Below are 17,071 nucleotides of genomic sequence, written 5' to 3'. Positions count from 1 at the left end.
ATGACATAAAGAACCCCCTGAGCCAGCGTTTGGGCAGGTACCAACCCTGGGTCGATAAGACTGTCCACTCTTTCTCTGGCTAACAGTTTTCCTCTTGAAACGTGACGTGCGCGGGCTTTCTCATCACCTCCTATGATTAAAAAAAACATGGTTAGATGAGACAGATACAATATAAGGTCTCCATTTAATTTGACACCAGAAAAACACATAACAGTCCAAAATAGAGTACTTTTAATAAAGTTTACCATGTCCTGTGAAAAACAGCTACTTTTTCAGACTGTTCAAAACTGGCATTTAAAAAAAAAAATCACCCTATCCCTGAGCCCACAGTGTATCACACATTTTCTAATTACTTAAGGAAATTCTATAGTATTTCCTCTGTATCCTATGCATTGAAAATACTGTCTCATCTTCACCACATTAAATTTCTTTTGATTTTTGGGCCACACCCGAGGCATGTGTAAGTTCCTGGGCCAGGGATCCAACTCAGCAGGGACCCGAGCTGCAACAGTGACAATGACAGATCCTTAGCCTGCTGTGCCACAGGGGGATTCCCATTCATTAAATTTCTACTATAAATATCCAGCACTGTACTATAGGCCATGTGAAATCTGGAAATTCCTAACTTCATTTGGACCTGGTAAAAAGCATTACTTTAGAAGTGACTTCCATGATAAGCACAACAAAACTTAGCTAAAGATGCCCTGAGTGATGCATAACTTTTCAGGCCCCCCAAACAGGAGAGAGCTGAACACCTTTGGTGAGTATTCTGACGCAGAGACTGTCTTTGGCATTTCCTGATGTTGCTCCAGACGGAAGAGAAATAGAAGAACTGGAGAGTCCACTTAGGTAACCTGATGAGGCTGTGTGAGGTGAGGGGGGCACCAAATCTTGCCCAGCTCAACGGCTGCCAGGCTGGGTATCGGGGAATATCTGTAACATCTATAACCTATGCTCAGCAAACCAAGGTGACCCATCAGAACAAAGGATCAAACTAAACCTTTTTGTTGTTGTTGTTGTTGTTTTATTATTCAATGAATTTATCACATCTGTAGTTGTACAATGATGATCATCGCAATCCAATTTCACAGGATTTCCATCCCACAACCTCAGCGCATCCCCCCACCCCCCAAACTGTCTCCTCCGGAGACCAGAAGTTTTTCAATGTCTGTGAGTCAGCATCTGTTCTGCAAAGAAGTTCCGTCTGTCCTTTTTTCAGATTCCACATGTCAGTGAAAGCATTGGATGTTGGTGTCTCATTGTATGGCTGACTTCACTTAGCATGATAGTTTCTAGGTCCATCCATGTTGCTAAAAATGCCGGTATTTCATTCCTTTTAATGGCTGAGTAGTATTCCATTGTGTATATATACCACATCTTCTGGATCCACTCCTCTGTCAATGGTCATTTAGGTTGTTTCCGTGTCTTGGCTACTGTAAATAGTGCTGCAGTGAACATCGGAGTACATGTGTCTTTGCGAGTCATGGTTTCTCTGGATAGATGCCCAGGAGTGGGACAAACTAAACCTTAATAAGTCTACCTACACTGTTGCGAAGAATTTGCTCTTTACCTACTCTTTATCTACTAAAATATCCAGCTATTTAAGAAAGCTATTTCTGGGAGTTCCTGTCATGGGTCAGTGGTAATGAACCCGACTAGTCCCATGAGGACCCAGGTTCGATCCCTGGCCTCACTCAGTGGGTGTAGGTCATAGATACGGCTCAGATCTGATACTGCTGTGGCTGTGGCACAGGCCAGCAGCTATAGCTCTAATTCGACCCCTAGCCTGGGAGCTTCTACATGCCACAGGTGGGCCCCTAAAAAAGCAAAAAAGAAAGCTATTTCTTTTTAGGTGAAAAGATAAGTACATACCAATTTCAAACCAGCTACCAAGCAGCATGACGTTATTTTCAAATCAGGACTTTTTCCTGTATCTAAGCGGATTTTTTTTTTTTTTTTTGTCACACCCACAGCATGTGGAAGTTTCCAGGCCAGAGACAGAACCTGAGCCACAGCAGTGACCCGAACCACTGTAGTGACAACACAGTTTGTTTACATTTTAACATCCCTAAAATCAGGAAGCACTTTACAGTTTATAGCATCTTCTCACCAGGGGGCAGTCATGACACAGCTGTCTGCCTCTGCAGCACCAATGACAAACTGTGGTCATTTCAATCATGCTATTTGCATTGTTGGAACTACAGGTATGGAGTTTAACTTCCATGTAAAAATATTTTTGGGAGTTCCCGTTGTGGCGCAGAGGCAATGAATCCTACTAGTATCCATGAGAATGCTGGTTCCATCCCTGGCCTCGATCAATGGGTTAGGAATCCAGTGTTGCCGTGAGCTGTGGTGTAGGTCACAGACACAGCTTGGATCTGGCACTGCTATGGCTGTGGCGTGGGCCGGCAGTAACAGCTCCAATTAGACCCCTAGCCTGGGAACCTCCACATGCCGTTGGTGCAGCCCTGAAAAGACAAAAAATGAATAAAAATAAAAATAAAAAGACAAAAGCAAAACAAAACAAACAAAAAAAAAATACACAAGCCTGTGTTAAGGTCATTAAAAGACCCCGCTTCAAGCACCAAAATTATGTGTGTGCTTCTATATCAGTAAAGTGATTACCCAGTTTTAGAAAAACTAAACACTTCTGAATCTATCACAACACCGACAGCCCTTCAGTTAACTTGTGTTAATCAAAATACTTAGTTCTAGCTACCATGAATAAACACTGCTGGGAGAATCCCTGTTCTAACCACAGAAGGGACCAGGCCACTCCTCAAGCAATCCCACACGCTCTATCAGGAACCAAAGGGGGGAGCAACATCGGCGCCCAGAAACACCTGAAACAAAGGGAGCAGTGAGGCAGGAAGAAAAGACAAGACAAAAAAGAGGACAAGAGTCCACCACTCATTGCTGACCTTTTTATTTACCACACGTTCTCTCCCTCTTTTTATTTAGTTATTTACTATTTTTTAATTTTTTTTTTTTTTTAGGGCCACACCGAGGCATATGGAAGTTCCCAGGCTAGGGGTTGAATCAGAGCTGCAGCTGCCGGCCTACACCACAGCCACAGCAACTTGGGATCCAAGCCGCGCCTGTGGCCTACACCACAGCTCAAGTCAACACCAGATCCTTAACCCACTAAGTGAGGCCAGGGATCAAAGGGGAGTCCTCATGGATACCAGCTGGGTTTGTAACCCACTGAGCCACAACGGGAACTCCCATATCACAAGTTCTCTCTCTTTTTTTTTTTTTTTTTGGTCTTTATTTGCCTTTTCTAGGGCCGCTCCCGCGGCATATGGAGGTTCCCAGGCTAGGGGCCCAATCGGAGTTGCAGCCGCCAGCCTACACCACAGCCACAGCAACACGGGGATCCTTAACCCACTGAGCAAGGCCAGGGACCGAACCCACAATCTCATGGGTCTTAGTCAGATTTGTTAACCACAGCGCCAAAACAGGAACTCCCGACAAGTTCTCTTAAATGAAAACTTTAAGGCTTAACTTTTGAAGCAGCTTGAAACACTGCTCCTTCCTCTTGTCTCAATATTACTTAGGAAGTTTCATAAATTTAAAAGTCAGAGTGCAACCACTGTGGAAAACAGTATGGAGATTCCTTAGAAAACTAAAATGAACTACCATTTGATCCAGTAATCCCACTCCTGGGCATCGATCCAGAGAAAACCATGACTCGCAAAGACACATGTACTCCGATGTTCACTGCAGCACTATTTACAGTAGCAAGACACGGAAACAACCTAAATGACCATTGACAGAGGAGTGGATCCAGAAGATGTGGTATATATACACAATGGAATATTACTCAGCCATTAAAAGGAATGAAATACCGGCATTTTTAGCAACATGGATGGACCTAGAAACTATCATGCTAAGTGAAGTCAGCCATACAATGAGACACCAACATCCAATGCTTTCACTGACATGTGGAATCTGAAAAAAGGACAGACGGAACTTCTTTGCAGAACAGATGCTGACTCACAGACATTGAAAAACTTCTGGTCTCTGGAGGAGACAGTTTGGGGGGTGGGGGGATGCGCTGAGGTTGTGGGATGGAAATCCTGTGAAATTGGATTGCGATGATCATCATTGTACAACTACAGATGTAATAAATTCATTGAGTAATAAAAAAAAAAAGAAGAAAACAAGGACGGTCACTAAAAAAAAGTCAGAGGGATATTTAAATTCTACAGTGGCATGAATAATATTCCCAACTCTTGGAAGGCTGCTATGTCACCACTATACCACCAACGCGAATAATCCTGCCAACTCCTGATTAACACAACCAATGCTAAGCTAACCTTTCGGCATTCACATCACAAAAACAAAGAATAATGTACCCAGAGGGGAAGTGCACAAAATCAACCAAACACATATGAGGACACATTCTATTGTTAACATTATTATGAGATCCACCAGAACTGCATCAAAAATGGATGTTTAGGAGTTCCTGCTATGGCGCAGTGGGTTATGGATCTGAATGCAGCAGCCTAGGTCACTGCAGCTGCAGAGGCATGAGTTGAATCCCCGGCCCCGGAACTGCCATATGCCATAAATGTGGACAAAAAAATAAATAAATAAGAGGTCAGGGAGTTCCCACAGTAGCCCAACAGGATCAGCTACACCTCTGCAGTGCCAGGACACAGGTTCAATCTCTGGCCCAGCACAGTGAGTCAAAGGGCCCAGCATTGCCACCAGCAGCATAGGTTGCAACTGCGGCTTGAAACTGATCCCTGGCCCAGGAACTCCACATGCCTCAGAGCAGTCAAAAAATAAAATAAAGAAAGAAAGAAAACAAAACAGCGAGGCTGGGAGTTCCCTGGTGGCCCACTGGTTAGGACACAGAGCTTTCACTGCTGTGGCCCAGGTTCAATTTCTGGTCTGGGAACTGAGATCCCACATCAAGCTGCTGCACGCTGCAGCCAAAAAAAAAACACCAGTAAGGTCCACCTGTATAGCAGAGGGAATTATAGTCAACATCCTGTGATAAACCATAATGAAAAAAAAGTATATACGAATAATTGAATCACTTCACTGTATAGCAGAAATTAACACAACAATGTAAATCAATTATACTTCAATAAGATAAATTTTAGAAATAAAGAAATAAGGAATTCCCATCATGGCTTACTGGAAACGAATCTGACAAGTATCCATGAGGACGCAGGTTCGAACCCTGGCCTCACTCAGTAGGTTTAGGATCCAGCGTTACCGTGAGCTGTGGTGGAGGTCACAGACACAGCTCAGATCCTGCATTGCTGTGGCTGTGGTGTAGGCTGGTGGCTACAGCTCCAATTCGACCCCTAGCCTGGGAACCTACACATGCCCCAGCTGCGGCCCTTAAAAAAAAAAAAAAAAAAAAAGATAAAAATACAGAAATAAAAGTATGTTCAGACCATTAAAAAATATTGTTTGGGGGATTACTGATGGATGACATTTTCTTCTTTATATTTTCCAAATTTTCTATAATATATATAGAAATATACAGTACGTATATATTACTTGAAAATTATATATACTTGTTTAACACCCATTTCTTGACATAATAGGACTGACGCCTGGCAACACTGCAAAGAAGGCCAAGGGTGTCCTTTGCCAGCTTCCCCCTCAAGAAGGCCTGCTCAGGGCTAGAGCACGCTACTGCTTCTCTGCTTCAAAATACTCATCTCGATATCCTAAGGGAGCAATCAATTCATCAATTCTGCTCCCTAAGAAAACATACTTTCACTTCAGCAAGAGTTTTGGTTCTTTTCCAGGAAACAGCGCCTTATTCCAAGACAGCTTCAGGAGTATGACTCTCGTCATCTTTCTGGAAAACCTACCAGCAGGACATTTTATCTCCTAAATCATACTCAATGGACAAAATATATAAGGTTTTTATTTAAACCAAATAGGAATCCATCAAAAATTTTGCTGGGAGTTCCCCTTGGGCTCAGCAGCAACGAATCTGACTAGGATCCATGAGGATTCAATCCCTGGCCTCGCTCAGTGGGTTAAGGATCTGGCGTTGCTGTGAGCTGTGGTGTAGGTCACAGACATGGCTCGGATCTGGCATGGTGTGGCTGTGATGTAGGCCAGTGGCTGTAGCTCCAATTTGACCCCTAGCCTGGGAACCTCCATATGCCACAAATGTGGCCCTTAAAAAAAAAAAAAAAGCCTAATTATGCAAAATTTAGTATATGCTATGAAGAACACAGCTTCAGACCTGCTCCTTGAAGGTTGAGGATATGGAAAAGAAATGTTTGTGCTGGGCACACATGCAGAAGAGTACATGCTAGCTTTGTGTTGTTCAATATGACAGCCACTAACCATGTGTTTATTTAAATTTCACTAAAGTTCAATAAAACTAAAGACTCGGTTTAATTTTTTTTTTTTTTTTTTTTTGGTCTTTTGCCTTTTCTACAGTCGCTCCTGAGGAGCATGGAGGTTCCCAGGCTAGGGGTCTAATAGGAGCTGTAGCTGCTGGCCTACACCACAGCCACAGAAACTCAGGATCCAAACAGCATCTGCAACCTACACCACCGCTCATGGCAATGCCGAATCTTTAACCCACTGAGCGAGGCCAGGGATCGAACCTGCCACCTCATCGTTCCTAGTCGGATTCATTAACCACTGAGCCACAACGGGAACTCCTAAAGACTCAGTTTAAAATATTTAGCTTATAGTATGAATATGACTAATGAACAGAAGATGTTTTAGTTGTTTCAAGGGAAACAAAAATTTCAGTGTGATGCTATGGCTGAAATAAAATCTTAAGAAGAAATAGTTTAAAAAACTGATAAATTTTGGAGTTCCACTGTGGCGTTGTCCTGCATTGTCTCTGCCCCTGCAGAGGTTCGATCCCAACCTGATACAGTGTGTTAAAAGGATCCAGCGACAGCACAGCTGTGGCACAGGTCACCACTGCTGCTCGGATTCGATCCCTGGCCCGAGAATTTCTATATGCCTTGGCTGTGGACATTAAAAAAAAAAAAAAAGAAGATGAATTTGAATTTCTATTTGTCCCCAAACAGTGGAAGTGTTACATGAGCAAAAAAACTGTTCAAGTAATAGGAAAGAATTAAGTCTCTGCATGCCAACAAATGCAGTCCTCTTTTTAAATTGAAGTACAGTTGATTTACAATTCTGTGTTGGTTTCAGGAATGAAGCAAAGTGAATCAGCTATATTTTTTCACATTGCTTTACATTACAGGTTATCACAAGACACTGAACATGGTTCCCTGTGTTATACAGTAAATCCCTGTTGCTTATTAATTTTATATATAGTAGTTTGTATCTGTTAAAACACCATACTGCTAATTTATCGCTCCCACTCCCTTTCCCCTTTGATAATAGTAAATGTGTTTCCTATGTCTGTGTTGTCTGTTTCATATACAGATTCATTTGAATTATTTTTTAGATTACACATCTAAGTAATCTAAACGTACTTATCATATAATCATAGAATATTTGTCTTTCTGTGTATGACTTACTTCACTTAGTATGATGTTCTCTAGGTCCATCCATGTTGGTGCAAATGGCAATATTTCATTCTTTTTAACAGCTGGGTAATACTCCACTGTATACATATTTACCATACCTCCTTAAACCAACTGTCTGTTGATGACCATTTGGGTTATTTCCATGTCCTGGCTACTGTAAATAATGCTATGACAAACACTGGAGTGTGTGTATCTTTTTTTCTTTTTAAGGCCTCATCCACGGCATATGCAAGTTCCCAGGCTAGGGATCCAATCTGGGCTGCAGCTGCCAACCTACACCACAGCCACAGCAATGCAAGACCCGAGCCATGTCTACAACCTACACCACAGCTCATGGCAGCGATGCTGGATCCTTAACCTACCGAATGAGGCCGGAGATCAAACGTTCATCCTCATGCAAATTAGTCAAGCTCGTATCCTACTGAGCCACAACAGGAACTCCCAGTATATATCTTTTTTAATTAGTGTTTTGCTCTTTTCCAGATATATTCCTGGGAGAAGGATTACCGGACCATACTGTATTTCTATTTTTAGTTTTCTTGTTGTTTGTTTTGTTTTGTTTTTTTCTTTTATGATCACACCTGCAGCATATAGAAGTTCCTGGTCCAGGGACTGAATCCAAGCTGCAGCTGCAACCTATGCCACAGGGCAATGCCGGATCCTTTAACCCAATGTGCTGGGCTGAGAATCAAATCTGCATCTCTGCAGTGACCTGAGCCACTGCAGTCAGATTCCTAACCCACTGTGCCACAGCAGGAACTCCTATTTTTAGTTTTTTACGGAACCTCCATACTATTTTCCACAGTGGCTGCTCCAATTTACGTTCCCACCAACAGCAAACGCAGTCATGAAGAAACAAAATCCTGATGTCACTAGTTCTTCCTAAAACAAATAATAATAAAGGGACATCTGAATTAAAAGCATAAACTGAAGAACAAATGAGTGCTTACCTAGTCTTATTTTCTGTGCTCGCTCATAGAGTTGATCAACTAGTGCTTTCATCTGTTTGTAGTTTTCCTAAAACAGAAGCAAAGGAAGAGAGGGAGAGTATTATTGGAAAGCAACTACCCTTTTTTGCCAAAATAGGGGTTACGGAGAACATCATTACATGCCAAACTCCCATGCCTTCATACTGGGCCACTTGCCACCCACATGGCCTCTGTGCTGGGTCAACTCCATCGTATAAAAAAGATTCATTCCTGCCCGTCAATTTTTGCTCAAGCTATTCTGCACCATCACCCCTCTCTGGTCCATCTATCCAAATGTCACCCTATTTTAAAGCCTAATTCATGTTCCAGCTCATCTCCAACACCGTTTCTGGCTACTTCCACTCATTTTAACAATTTTCTCCCTTACACATCTATTGAACTTAATCGACCTCTATTTGTTTTCCCTTGCTAAGGAACAGAAGCCCTTTGGGGGCTAGAATGCCATCCTACTTTGGCCCATTCATCACTATCCTAAGGAAATTCCAGCTATGAAGAAATACTTGCCTTAGACTTACTGGCAAATTATACTTGAAAACAAAGCCCAGAAGTTCCTTTGGGGCATAGCAGGTTAAGGATACAGCATTGTCACTGCAGTGGCATGGGTTTAATCCCTGGCAGGAGAACTTCCAAATGCTACAGGCACAGCCAAAACAACAACGACAAAAAGAAAAAAAAAAAACAAAGCCCAAGGGAAAATGGATCTACTTTATGCTTAAAAAGGAACAAAATTCTGGAGTTCCCACTGTGGCTCAGCAGTTAACAAACTTGACCGGAACGTATGAGGACGTGGGTTCGATCCCTGGCCTTGCGCAGTGGGTTAAGGACCTGGCGTTGCCATGAGCTGTGGTGTGGGTCAAAGACATGGCTCGGATCTGGCGTTGCTGTGGCTGTGGTGTAGGCTGGCAGCTGCAGCTCCAATTAGACCCCTAGCCTGGGAACTTCCATATGCCAAGGGGCGGCTCTAAAAAGCCAATAAATAAATAAATACAAAGGACAAAATTCTGTCTATGTTTACAAATTTTCTCGAGTAACATGCACGAAAATATAAACAGTCCTAAGTGGAAAAAGGTTAGAGGGACTAATTTTCGCCCTTCTGTATTGTAGATTTTGTTGGGTCAGCATATCGCTTAAGAACAATCCTTAAGTAGCTAATTATTTCGAAAATTCAGGGTTTGGAGTTCCCATCGTGGCCCAGCGGTTAATGAATCCGACTAGGAACCATGAGGTTGCGGGTTCGGTCCCTGCCCTTACTCAGTGGGTTGATGATCCGGCGTTGCCGTGAGCTGTGGTGTAGGTTGCAGATGCGGCTCGGATCCTGCATTGCTGTGGCTCTGGTGTGGGCCGGTGGCTGCAGCTCCGATTGGATCCCTAGCCTGGGAACCTCCATATGCCGCAGGAGCGGCCCAAGAAATAGCAAAAAGACAAAAAAAAAAAAAAAAAAAAAGAAAGAAAAGAAAATTCAGGGTTTATCTCACTAATACATGTTGCTCCTCATAATGTGACTAACATCTCTGGTGATGTGATCCTTTTATGTGACACAATGGCCAGCAGCTTTTCCAGCTGTTCAAAATCAGATGAATTTATAGTCTTTATAATACAGCTACATGATTTCCTATCCTCTACAGCCCTAAGAGCTCCTGAGCGTGTGGTTTCTGCTACATTCTTTTGCCTTGCAAAATCCAGAAAATAAAAAAGAGAGATGCAGCACAGTGTTAGAGAAAGAATCTTTGTCCTGTAATAGGGAGGTCCCTACCCCTGGACAATGCCTGCCGGCCCTTCTAAGCCTAGAAAGGAACCCACACATGGAGTTCCTGTTGTGGCTCAGCAGGTTAAGAACCCGACTGGTATCCATGAGGATGCTGGTTCGATCCCTGGCCTCACTCAGTGTGAAGAATCCAGCGTTGCTGCAAGCTGCAGTGTAGGTCACAGATACAACTCAGATCTGATGTTGCTGTGACTGTGGTGTAGGCCTGCAGCTGCAGATCAGGTTAACCCCTGGCCCAGGAACGTCCATACACTGCAGGTGCGGCCCTAAAAAGAAAACGATTGGCTGGTTTGAAGAGAATCCTATGGAAGGTCTACATACCCACAACTGGCTGATACGTTTAAGTCTTTTTATCTTCAGGGCTGCACCTGCAGCATATGGGGAGGTTCCCAGGTCAAATGGGAGCTGCAGCTGCTGGCCAACACCCCAGCCACAGCAATGCAGGGTTTGAGCTGTATCTGCAACCTACACCACAGCTCCCAGCAACACCAGATTCCCAATCCACTGAGCGAGGCCAGGTATCAAACCCACATCCTCATGGATACTAGTCAGATTTATTTCTGCTGCATCACAATGGGAACTCCCAAGTCCTTTCTAAAACATAAGTTCTCCCATCTTTTTTATAGTGAAATGTCCTGTGTGTCCAGCAGATTTTTCCCACAATGCTAAATGCATCCTTGCAGTGTCCTTTGACAAAGCTCTTCTTGTAGAGCTAAAGGCTGGTAGGATTCTGGGGTGCCTTTAGTTTTTATTTTTCACCCCAGCTCATCATTTATCTGACCTCCCTCCATCTATATTCTACCTCCTGGGCTCCTGCCAACTTTGCAAACCACGGGCATCAAAGTTCAGGGCTAATGATAAGTAATTTATGCACAAAGAGAAAACAAGTAACCCTCTAGTAAAGGTTCCCAAACCCAGAGGTACAGTAACTGCAGCCAATGACATTGCCCAATTTAGAAGGGTGTCAATCAAAGCTAAAGTCAGTTATACAGAGGATGCTTACCCTAGCCAAGCAAGTCTCCCAGTTAAAAAATAAAGGAAACTGTCACTCCAGTAATGTTGAGAAGCACACAATCTCAAGACCTCAGTGTGCAAAAGAACAAATATTAATTTGTGTGTGCTTGGATCTTCTGCTTGTATTTCATTAGTTAGAATTTAGTCACATAGCTACGCCTGTTTTGAAAAGAAGGATGGGATGCTACTTTTACACTTTTACAGCTGGGAATGTTGCCACCTTGAATAAAATTGGGATTCCATCATCAAGGGAGACAGGAAGGATGGATATGGATTAAGTAACTAACAGTGTCAGCTGCAGATATAATAAACAGCATGGAGAGAATTGATGTCTTTTTTTTTTTGGCCATGCCCGCAGCATATGGAAATTCCCTGGGCCAGGGATTGAACATGTGAACCTGTGCCACAGCAGTGACCTGAGCCACTGCAATGACAACACTGGACCCTTAACCCACTGAGCCACAAGGTAACTCCTTTTTTTTTTTTTAATCACTTCCTTTAATATACAGAAACACATAAGACACAAAGAAAGTCAAGGAAGCTCTGGAGTTCGCATCATGGCTCAGTTGTCAACGAATCCGACTAAGAACCATGAGGTTGTGGGTTCGATCCCTGGCCTCACTCAGTGGGTTGGGGATCCGGCATTGCCATGAGCTGTGGTGTAGGTTACAGACGTGGCTTGGATCCCGAGTTGCTGTGGCTCTAGCATAGGCCAGTGGCTACAGCTCCACCTGGGAACCTCCATATGCTGTGCGAGCGGCCCAAGAAATGGCAAAAAGACAAAAAAAAAAAAAAAAAAAAAAAAATCAAGGAAGCTCTAAGTCCCAGAGTTGGTAATTTAGGGGGAATTGAAGAAGACAAGTCTTTCGAGTCTCTCAAGGAAAGAAGGGGTGAGAGAACACAGCACATCACTGGACCCATGGTGAACCCAATGCTAGGGCCATGCCCAGCCTAGTTCTCAACCAAAGGAAAATGCTGATGATCCTTGTCATGGCCCTGGCCTTGCTCCCATGCTCATGCTCCAGTTTTCAGAAGTTGTCCAGTTTCCAGGTGTGTTAAGCTGGGTGTTAAAAGATTTCACCTAGGAAGTTCCCACTGTGGTGTGGTGGAAATGAATCCTACTAGTATCCATGAGGATGCGGGTTCGATCCCTGGCTTCATTCAGTGGATTAAGGATCTGGCATTGCCATGAGTTGCACTGTAGGTCACAGACAAGGCTCAGATCCCACATTGCTGTGGCTGTTGTATAGGCTGGCAGCTGCAGCTCCGATTTGACCCCAGCCTAGGGACTTCCATATGCCACAGGTGAAGCCAAAAAGAAAAGAAAGAAAAGATTTCACCTAGGTGCACCCTTATATCCTGGAACCTCCAGCTACAAGCAATAAACTTTGAAGCAAACAACCTATAAAAGGGGAACAGAAGACAAAGCTATGCCTTGGATGGGAGATGGCACATAGGGGCACTGGCCACATTTTCTCTCTGCCCCATTTTCTTAGTAGCTCACTAATATGTTCATATATAATAAATAATAGTAATATGCACTGCCTGCTCTCACTTTTCCTACCATGTGTGCTTCGGAAAACCCAGGCACAGAAGGTTAAGGATCTAGCGTTGTCATTGCAGCAGCTTGGGTCACTACTGTGACACCGGTTCAATCCCTGGCCCAGGAACTTCTACAAGCCACACGTGCAGCAAAATAAATAAATAATTTTTAAAAAATTTTTTTAAATTACTGAAGCAAAAGCTGGTTAAAACAGATCATGAAATGACCTTGAGAAGAGGTGGAAAAGTGGCAAGAGTTAACATTCCTTGAGTTATTATTTCTTATAGTATTCCAGGCACTGTTCTCAGTTGTCATTAATTGTCTTGACAACTGTAACATACAATTATTAATGCTAGTACACAGATGAGGTAACTGAGGCACAGAAAAGCTAAGTTACTAGTTCAAGGGTCATTCAGCTAACAAGCAGTAGAAGTAGGATCTAAACCAAAGCTCACTAGCTCTAGAACCTTGCTCTTAAACCAACATGCTACAACATCTCTTCTGCCAACTGATAGGGCCACTGTTAACATTTTAGCTCATCTCCCTCCATGTTTTTCCCCCCTATGGAAATATGTTGTCAGTTTTAAAACATACATGAAATATTAAACCAGTGCATTTTCCTCTATACCACAGCTACTTCCCTATTCTGATTACTAGTGTACAGACTGAATCAGAACATAAAACATGTTACAGGAGTTCCCATTGTGGCGCAGGGGAAATGAATCTGACTAGGAACCATGAGGTTGTGGGTTCGATCCCTGGCCTTGCTCTGTGGGTTAAGGATCCAATGTTGCTATGAGCTGTGGTGTAGGTCACAGGCAAGGCTTGAATCCTGAGTTGCTGTGGCTGTGGTGAAGGCTGGCAGCTGCAGCTCTGATTCAACCCCTAACGTGGGAACCTCCTTATGTCGGCAGGTGGGGTCCTAAAAGGCAAAAAAAAAAAAAAAAAAAAAAGTTACATAGAGAAAGAAGGTAACATCTCAGGCTTACCCTCCCTAACCCCTAGCTAGCAGCTACCATCAAATGTATCAGCCCAGCCAGATGTCAGAAAGATGACAGACCAGGAGTTCCCGTCGTGGCTCAACGGTAATGAACCCAACTAGTAACCATGAGGACGCCAATTCAATCCCTGGCCTCGCTCAGTAGGTTAAGGATCCACTGTGGTGTAGGTCACAGACGTGGCTTAGATCTGGCGTGGCTGTGGCTATAGCTGTGGTGTAGGCTGGCAGCAACAGCTCTGACTTGACCCACTCTCATTCGACCCCAAACCTGAGAACTTCCATATGTCTCGGGTGCAACCCTATAAAGCAAAAAAATTTTAAAATTAAAAAAACAAAAACTACACAGACGGCAGACAGGAAGCTCTAGGCCTTCATTCTCCATTCTCCGCATAGAGACATCACAAAACAACTCCAAACTGGCTAATATATAACTTTTATAGGAGCTCTGGAAAACAGAGGCCTACCCCAACCAAAAAAACGCCCAGCCAAGAAGCTATATTCAAAATGGTGGGAAACCCATCGTCCACACTGCCACCACACTAATTATTCCATCAGGTCAGCAGGATCATGCCACTCCTCTACTTAAATACCTAAGCAGACAAACTGCAAAATGAAGCCCCAGTGTGGCTTCTGCACGTGTCTTCCCTCCTTCACCTGGGGACATCCGCAATCCCATCTACACCATGAATTCCATACTTGGCCAGACTGCCAAGACCACATTCCCCCTAACCACCTGCATAGGGTGGTACCTCTGTTCTCATGACTCCGACTCCTTTAATTTGTATAGTTTGTAGTTGCCTCCCATCCTCCATCCTTATTTTTATTTTACTTTTGGCCACGCCCACCACATACAGAAGTCCCAAAGGGCAGGGATCAAAATCCCGCCACAGCAGTGACAACGCCGGATCCTTAATCGCTAGGCCACCAGAGAACTTCCCCATCCTGAGCCTGGTCACTTATTACCCAGCTTGAGAGCCAACTCACATATGACTTCCTATCTGCAGCTTTCCATACACCACCTTATTAAGCTTTAGACACCACTTACCATGATGCACTGCTTTTTTGTCTATCTCCCCCACAAAATTAGGATCCCATTCCTATACATCTATACTATACACCTAAAATAGTGCCTAGACCACAGTAACCACCCAATGTTTCTGAATTAAATGTTCTCTCCTGATCCCAGGAAATTACAAGACTTTTGGAAGCCCTCATTGGATACTGTTTCTGCCTCAGCCTGCTGCTTTTCTTTCAACCTTACTGTTTTCCTAAAGGCAGGAATTATTTTAAATGTCTTAACTGAAAGTTATTTGCACAATTTAATGTTGTGGGGTTTTTTTGGGGGTTTTTTTTTGTCTTTTTTCTATTTCTTTGGGCCGCTCCCACGGCATATGGAGGTTCCCAGGCTAGGGGTCGAATCGGAGCTGTAGCTGTTGGCCTACACCAGAGCCACAGCAACGCGGGATCCGAGCCGCGTCTGTGACCTACACCACAGCTCATGGCAATGCCGGATCGTTTAACCCACTGAGCAAGGCAGGACCGAACCCGCAACCTCATCGTTCCTAGTCGGATTTGTTAACCACTGCGCCACGACGGGAACTCCTAATTTTTGTTTTTTTGTTTGTCTGTCTTTTCTAGAGCCACACCCATGGCATATGAAGGTTCCCAGGCTAGGGGTCTAATCGGAGCAACGCCGGGATCCTTAACCCACTGAGCGAAGCCAGGGATCAAACCTGCAACCTCTCGTTCCTAGTCGGATCTGTTAACCACTGAGCCACGACAGGAACTCCTGCACAATTTAATGTTATCTGTGTAGGCTTAGAAACCATGAGAGAGACTGAAAATTTCCAGCTCTGATATTTCACAAACCAGGAGTTGTCTCTATAACCTTGTGATGCCTCCCAAGTCCAAGAAAGACCATTTGAGACACATAAATGGTCTTAACATAGACCATTCTATTCTATTAACATAACCAACTATTTAAAGTCTGGGAAGCACAAGCCAGGGGGAGCTGTGCTAGGCCAGTGGTTCCCAAACCTGACAGCCACCAAGCCCCCCCCCCCCAACTTCATTAACTATGCAAACACTAGGACTCCACCCCGGAGACCAAAAAGATCCAGGGTGAGGATTAAGGCAGCTGTACTACGAACAAATTTCCAGGTGACAATTGCTAAACCAGGTTTTGAGAACAACTGATGGTAAAGATACAAAATACAGTACCACTGCTAAAAGGGAACTAAAATGTATCTGATTTTCTCTTGCAAACTTCAGGAATCCCTAGCGCGTCCCAGAATCCTGATGGGATCCAGAGAACAAAGCAGCCGCTGTTAAAGTGAGCCCATCCTCCACCCGCTTCCCAGTCCAGCCAGTGCCTCGGCCCGTCGGTCCGGCCCTGGAGGACAAGTGGAAGACGAATCACTGACTCAGGCTAGGTCCTCCAGGCCGCTCACCCAGCCTTACCTGGTAGATGGCAGAGCTAGAGTCTGGTTGAGTGCCCAGTGCGACCACGGAAGCCCCATGATAGGCGCGCAGCGTGGAGACAGGGACGCGGGCGCACGGCCTCAGGGCCAACCTCAGGGTAGCCCACATGGCAGCGGGCACAAAGGCAGGAAGGAACGCGTGAGAGCCGCCTGCGCCGATTCGGAGCCCAAGCTTCCCCCTTCAACTCCCCGTCTCGAGGCCACAGCTCCACTCCGCTCCAGGCAGCCCTAACTCGCCTGAAACCTCCCAGATTCTCAAGTCGACCTCCGCACGTGCTGACGCACGCCGTCCGTGATTGGTCGGCCTGAGCCCCACGCCCCCCAACTCAGCCAATAAGGGACAGGGGTGCAGCCCACGAGGCCTGTCGTATCGCGAGCCTGTGGAGACGCGCCTCCTAAGACGCTGAGCTGAGAGTTGAGAGCTGGGCTAGGTTTCCTTTCAGTCGGTCTCAGCTCTTTTGCTATGCACCATTTTCTTCTTCTCCTGCAGACAGAAAGGACATTGCGGGACTTGAAAAAGCTTATCTTATATGAGAGCTGGACACTGAACAAGCTGCCCTAAGAAATTAAACTCTTTATTCATCCATTCAACAAGTATTTCTTTTTCTTTTTTTTTTTTTTTTTTTTGTCTTTTTGCCATTTCTTGGGCCGCTCCCTCAGTATATGGAGGTTCCCAGGCTAGGGGTCTAATCAGAGCTGTAGCTGCCAGCCTACGCCAGAGCCACAGCAACGGGGGATCCGAGCCGCGTCTGCAACCTACACCACAGCTCGCAGCAACGCC

The 17,071-nt window shown here is 44.5% G+C and overlaps 1 protein-coding gene across 1 annotated transcript in view; it reads right to left on the bottom strand.

Annotated features, from left to right (window-relative positions):
• Positions 1–16,563, bottom strand: part of MCCC2 (methylcrotonoyl-CoA carboxylase 2) — a 79,233-nt gene extending 62,670 nt beyond the window's left edge. The window contains exons 1-3 of the mRNA XM_005672531.3: positions 16,271–16,563; positions 8,450–8,516; positions 46–130 (exon numbers count right to left, since the gene is read on the bottom strand). Coding sequence (XP_005672588.2) covers positions 46–130; positions 8,450–8,516; positions 16,271–16,399 — 281 coding nt within the window. The 5' untranslated portion in view covers positions 16,400–16,563. The remainder of the gene's footprint in view (positions 1–45; positions 131–8,449; positions 8,517–16,270) is intronic.

Source organism: Sus scrofa, chromosome 16, assembly GCF_000003025.6.
Source record: "Sus scrofa isolate TJ Tabasco breed Duroc chromosome 16, Sscrofa11.1, whole genome shotgun sequence".
Taxonomy (NCBI): domain Eukaryota; kingdom Metazoa; phylum Chordata; class Mammalia; order Artiodactyla; family Suidae; genus Sus; species Sus scrofa.
The sequence above is the reverse complement of the archived record's forward strand: the minus strand, read 5'-3'. Positions and strand labels throughout refer to the sequence as shown.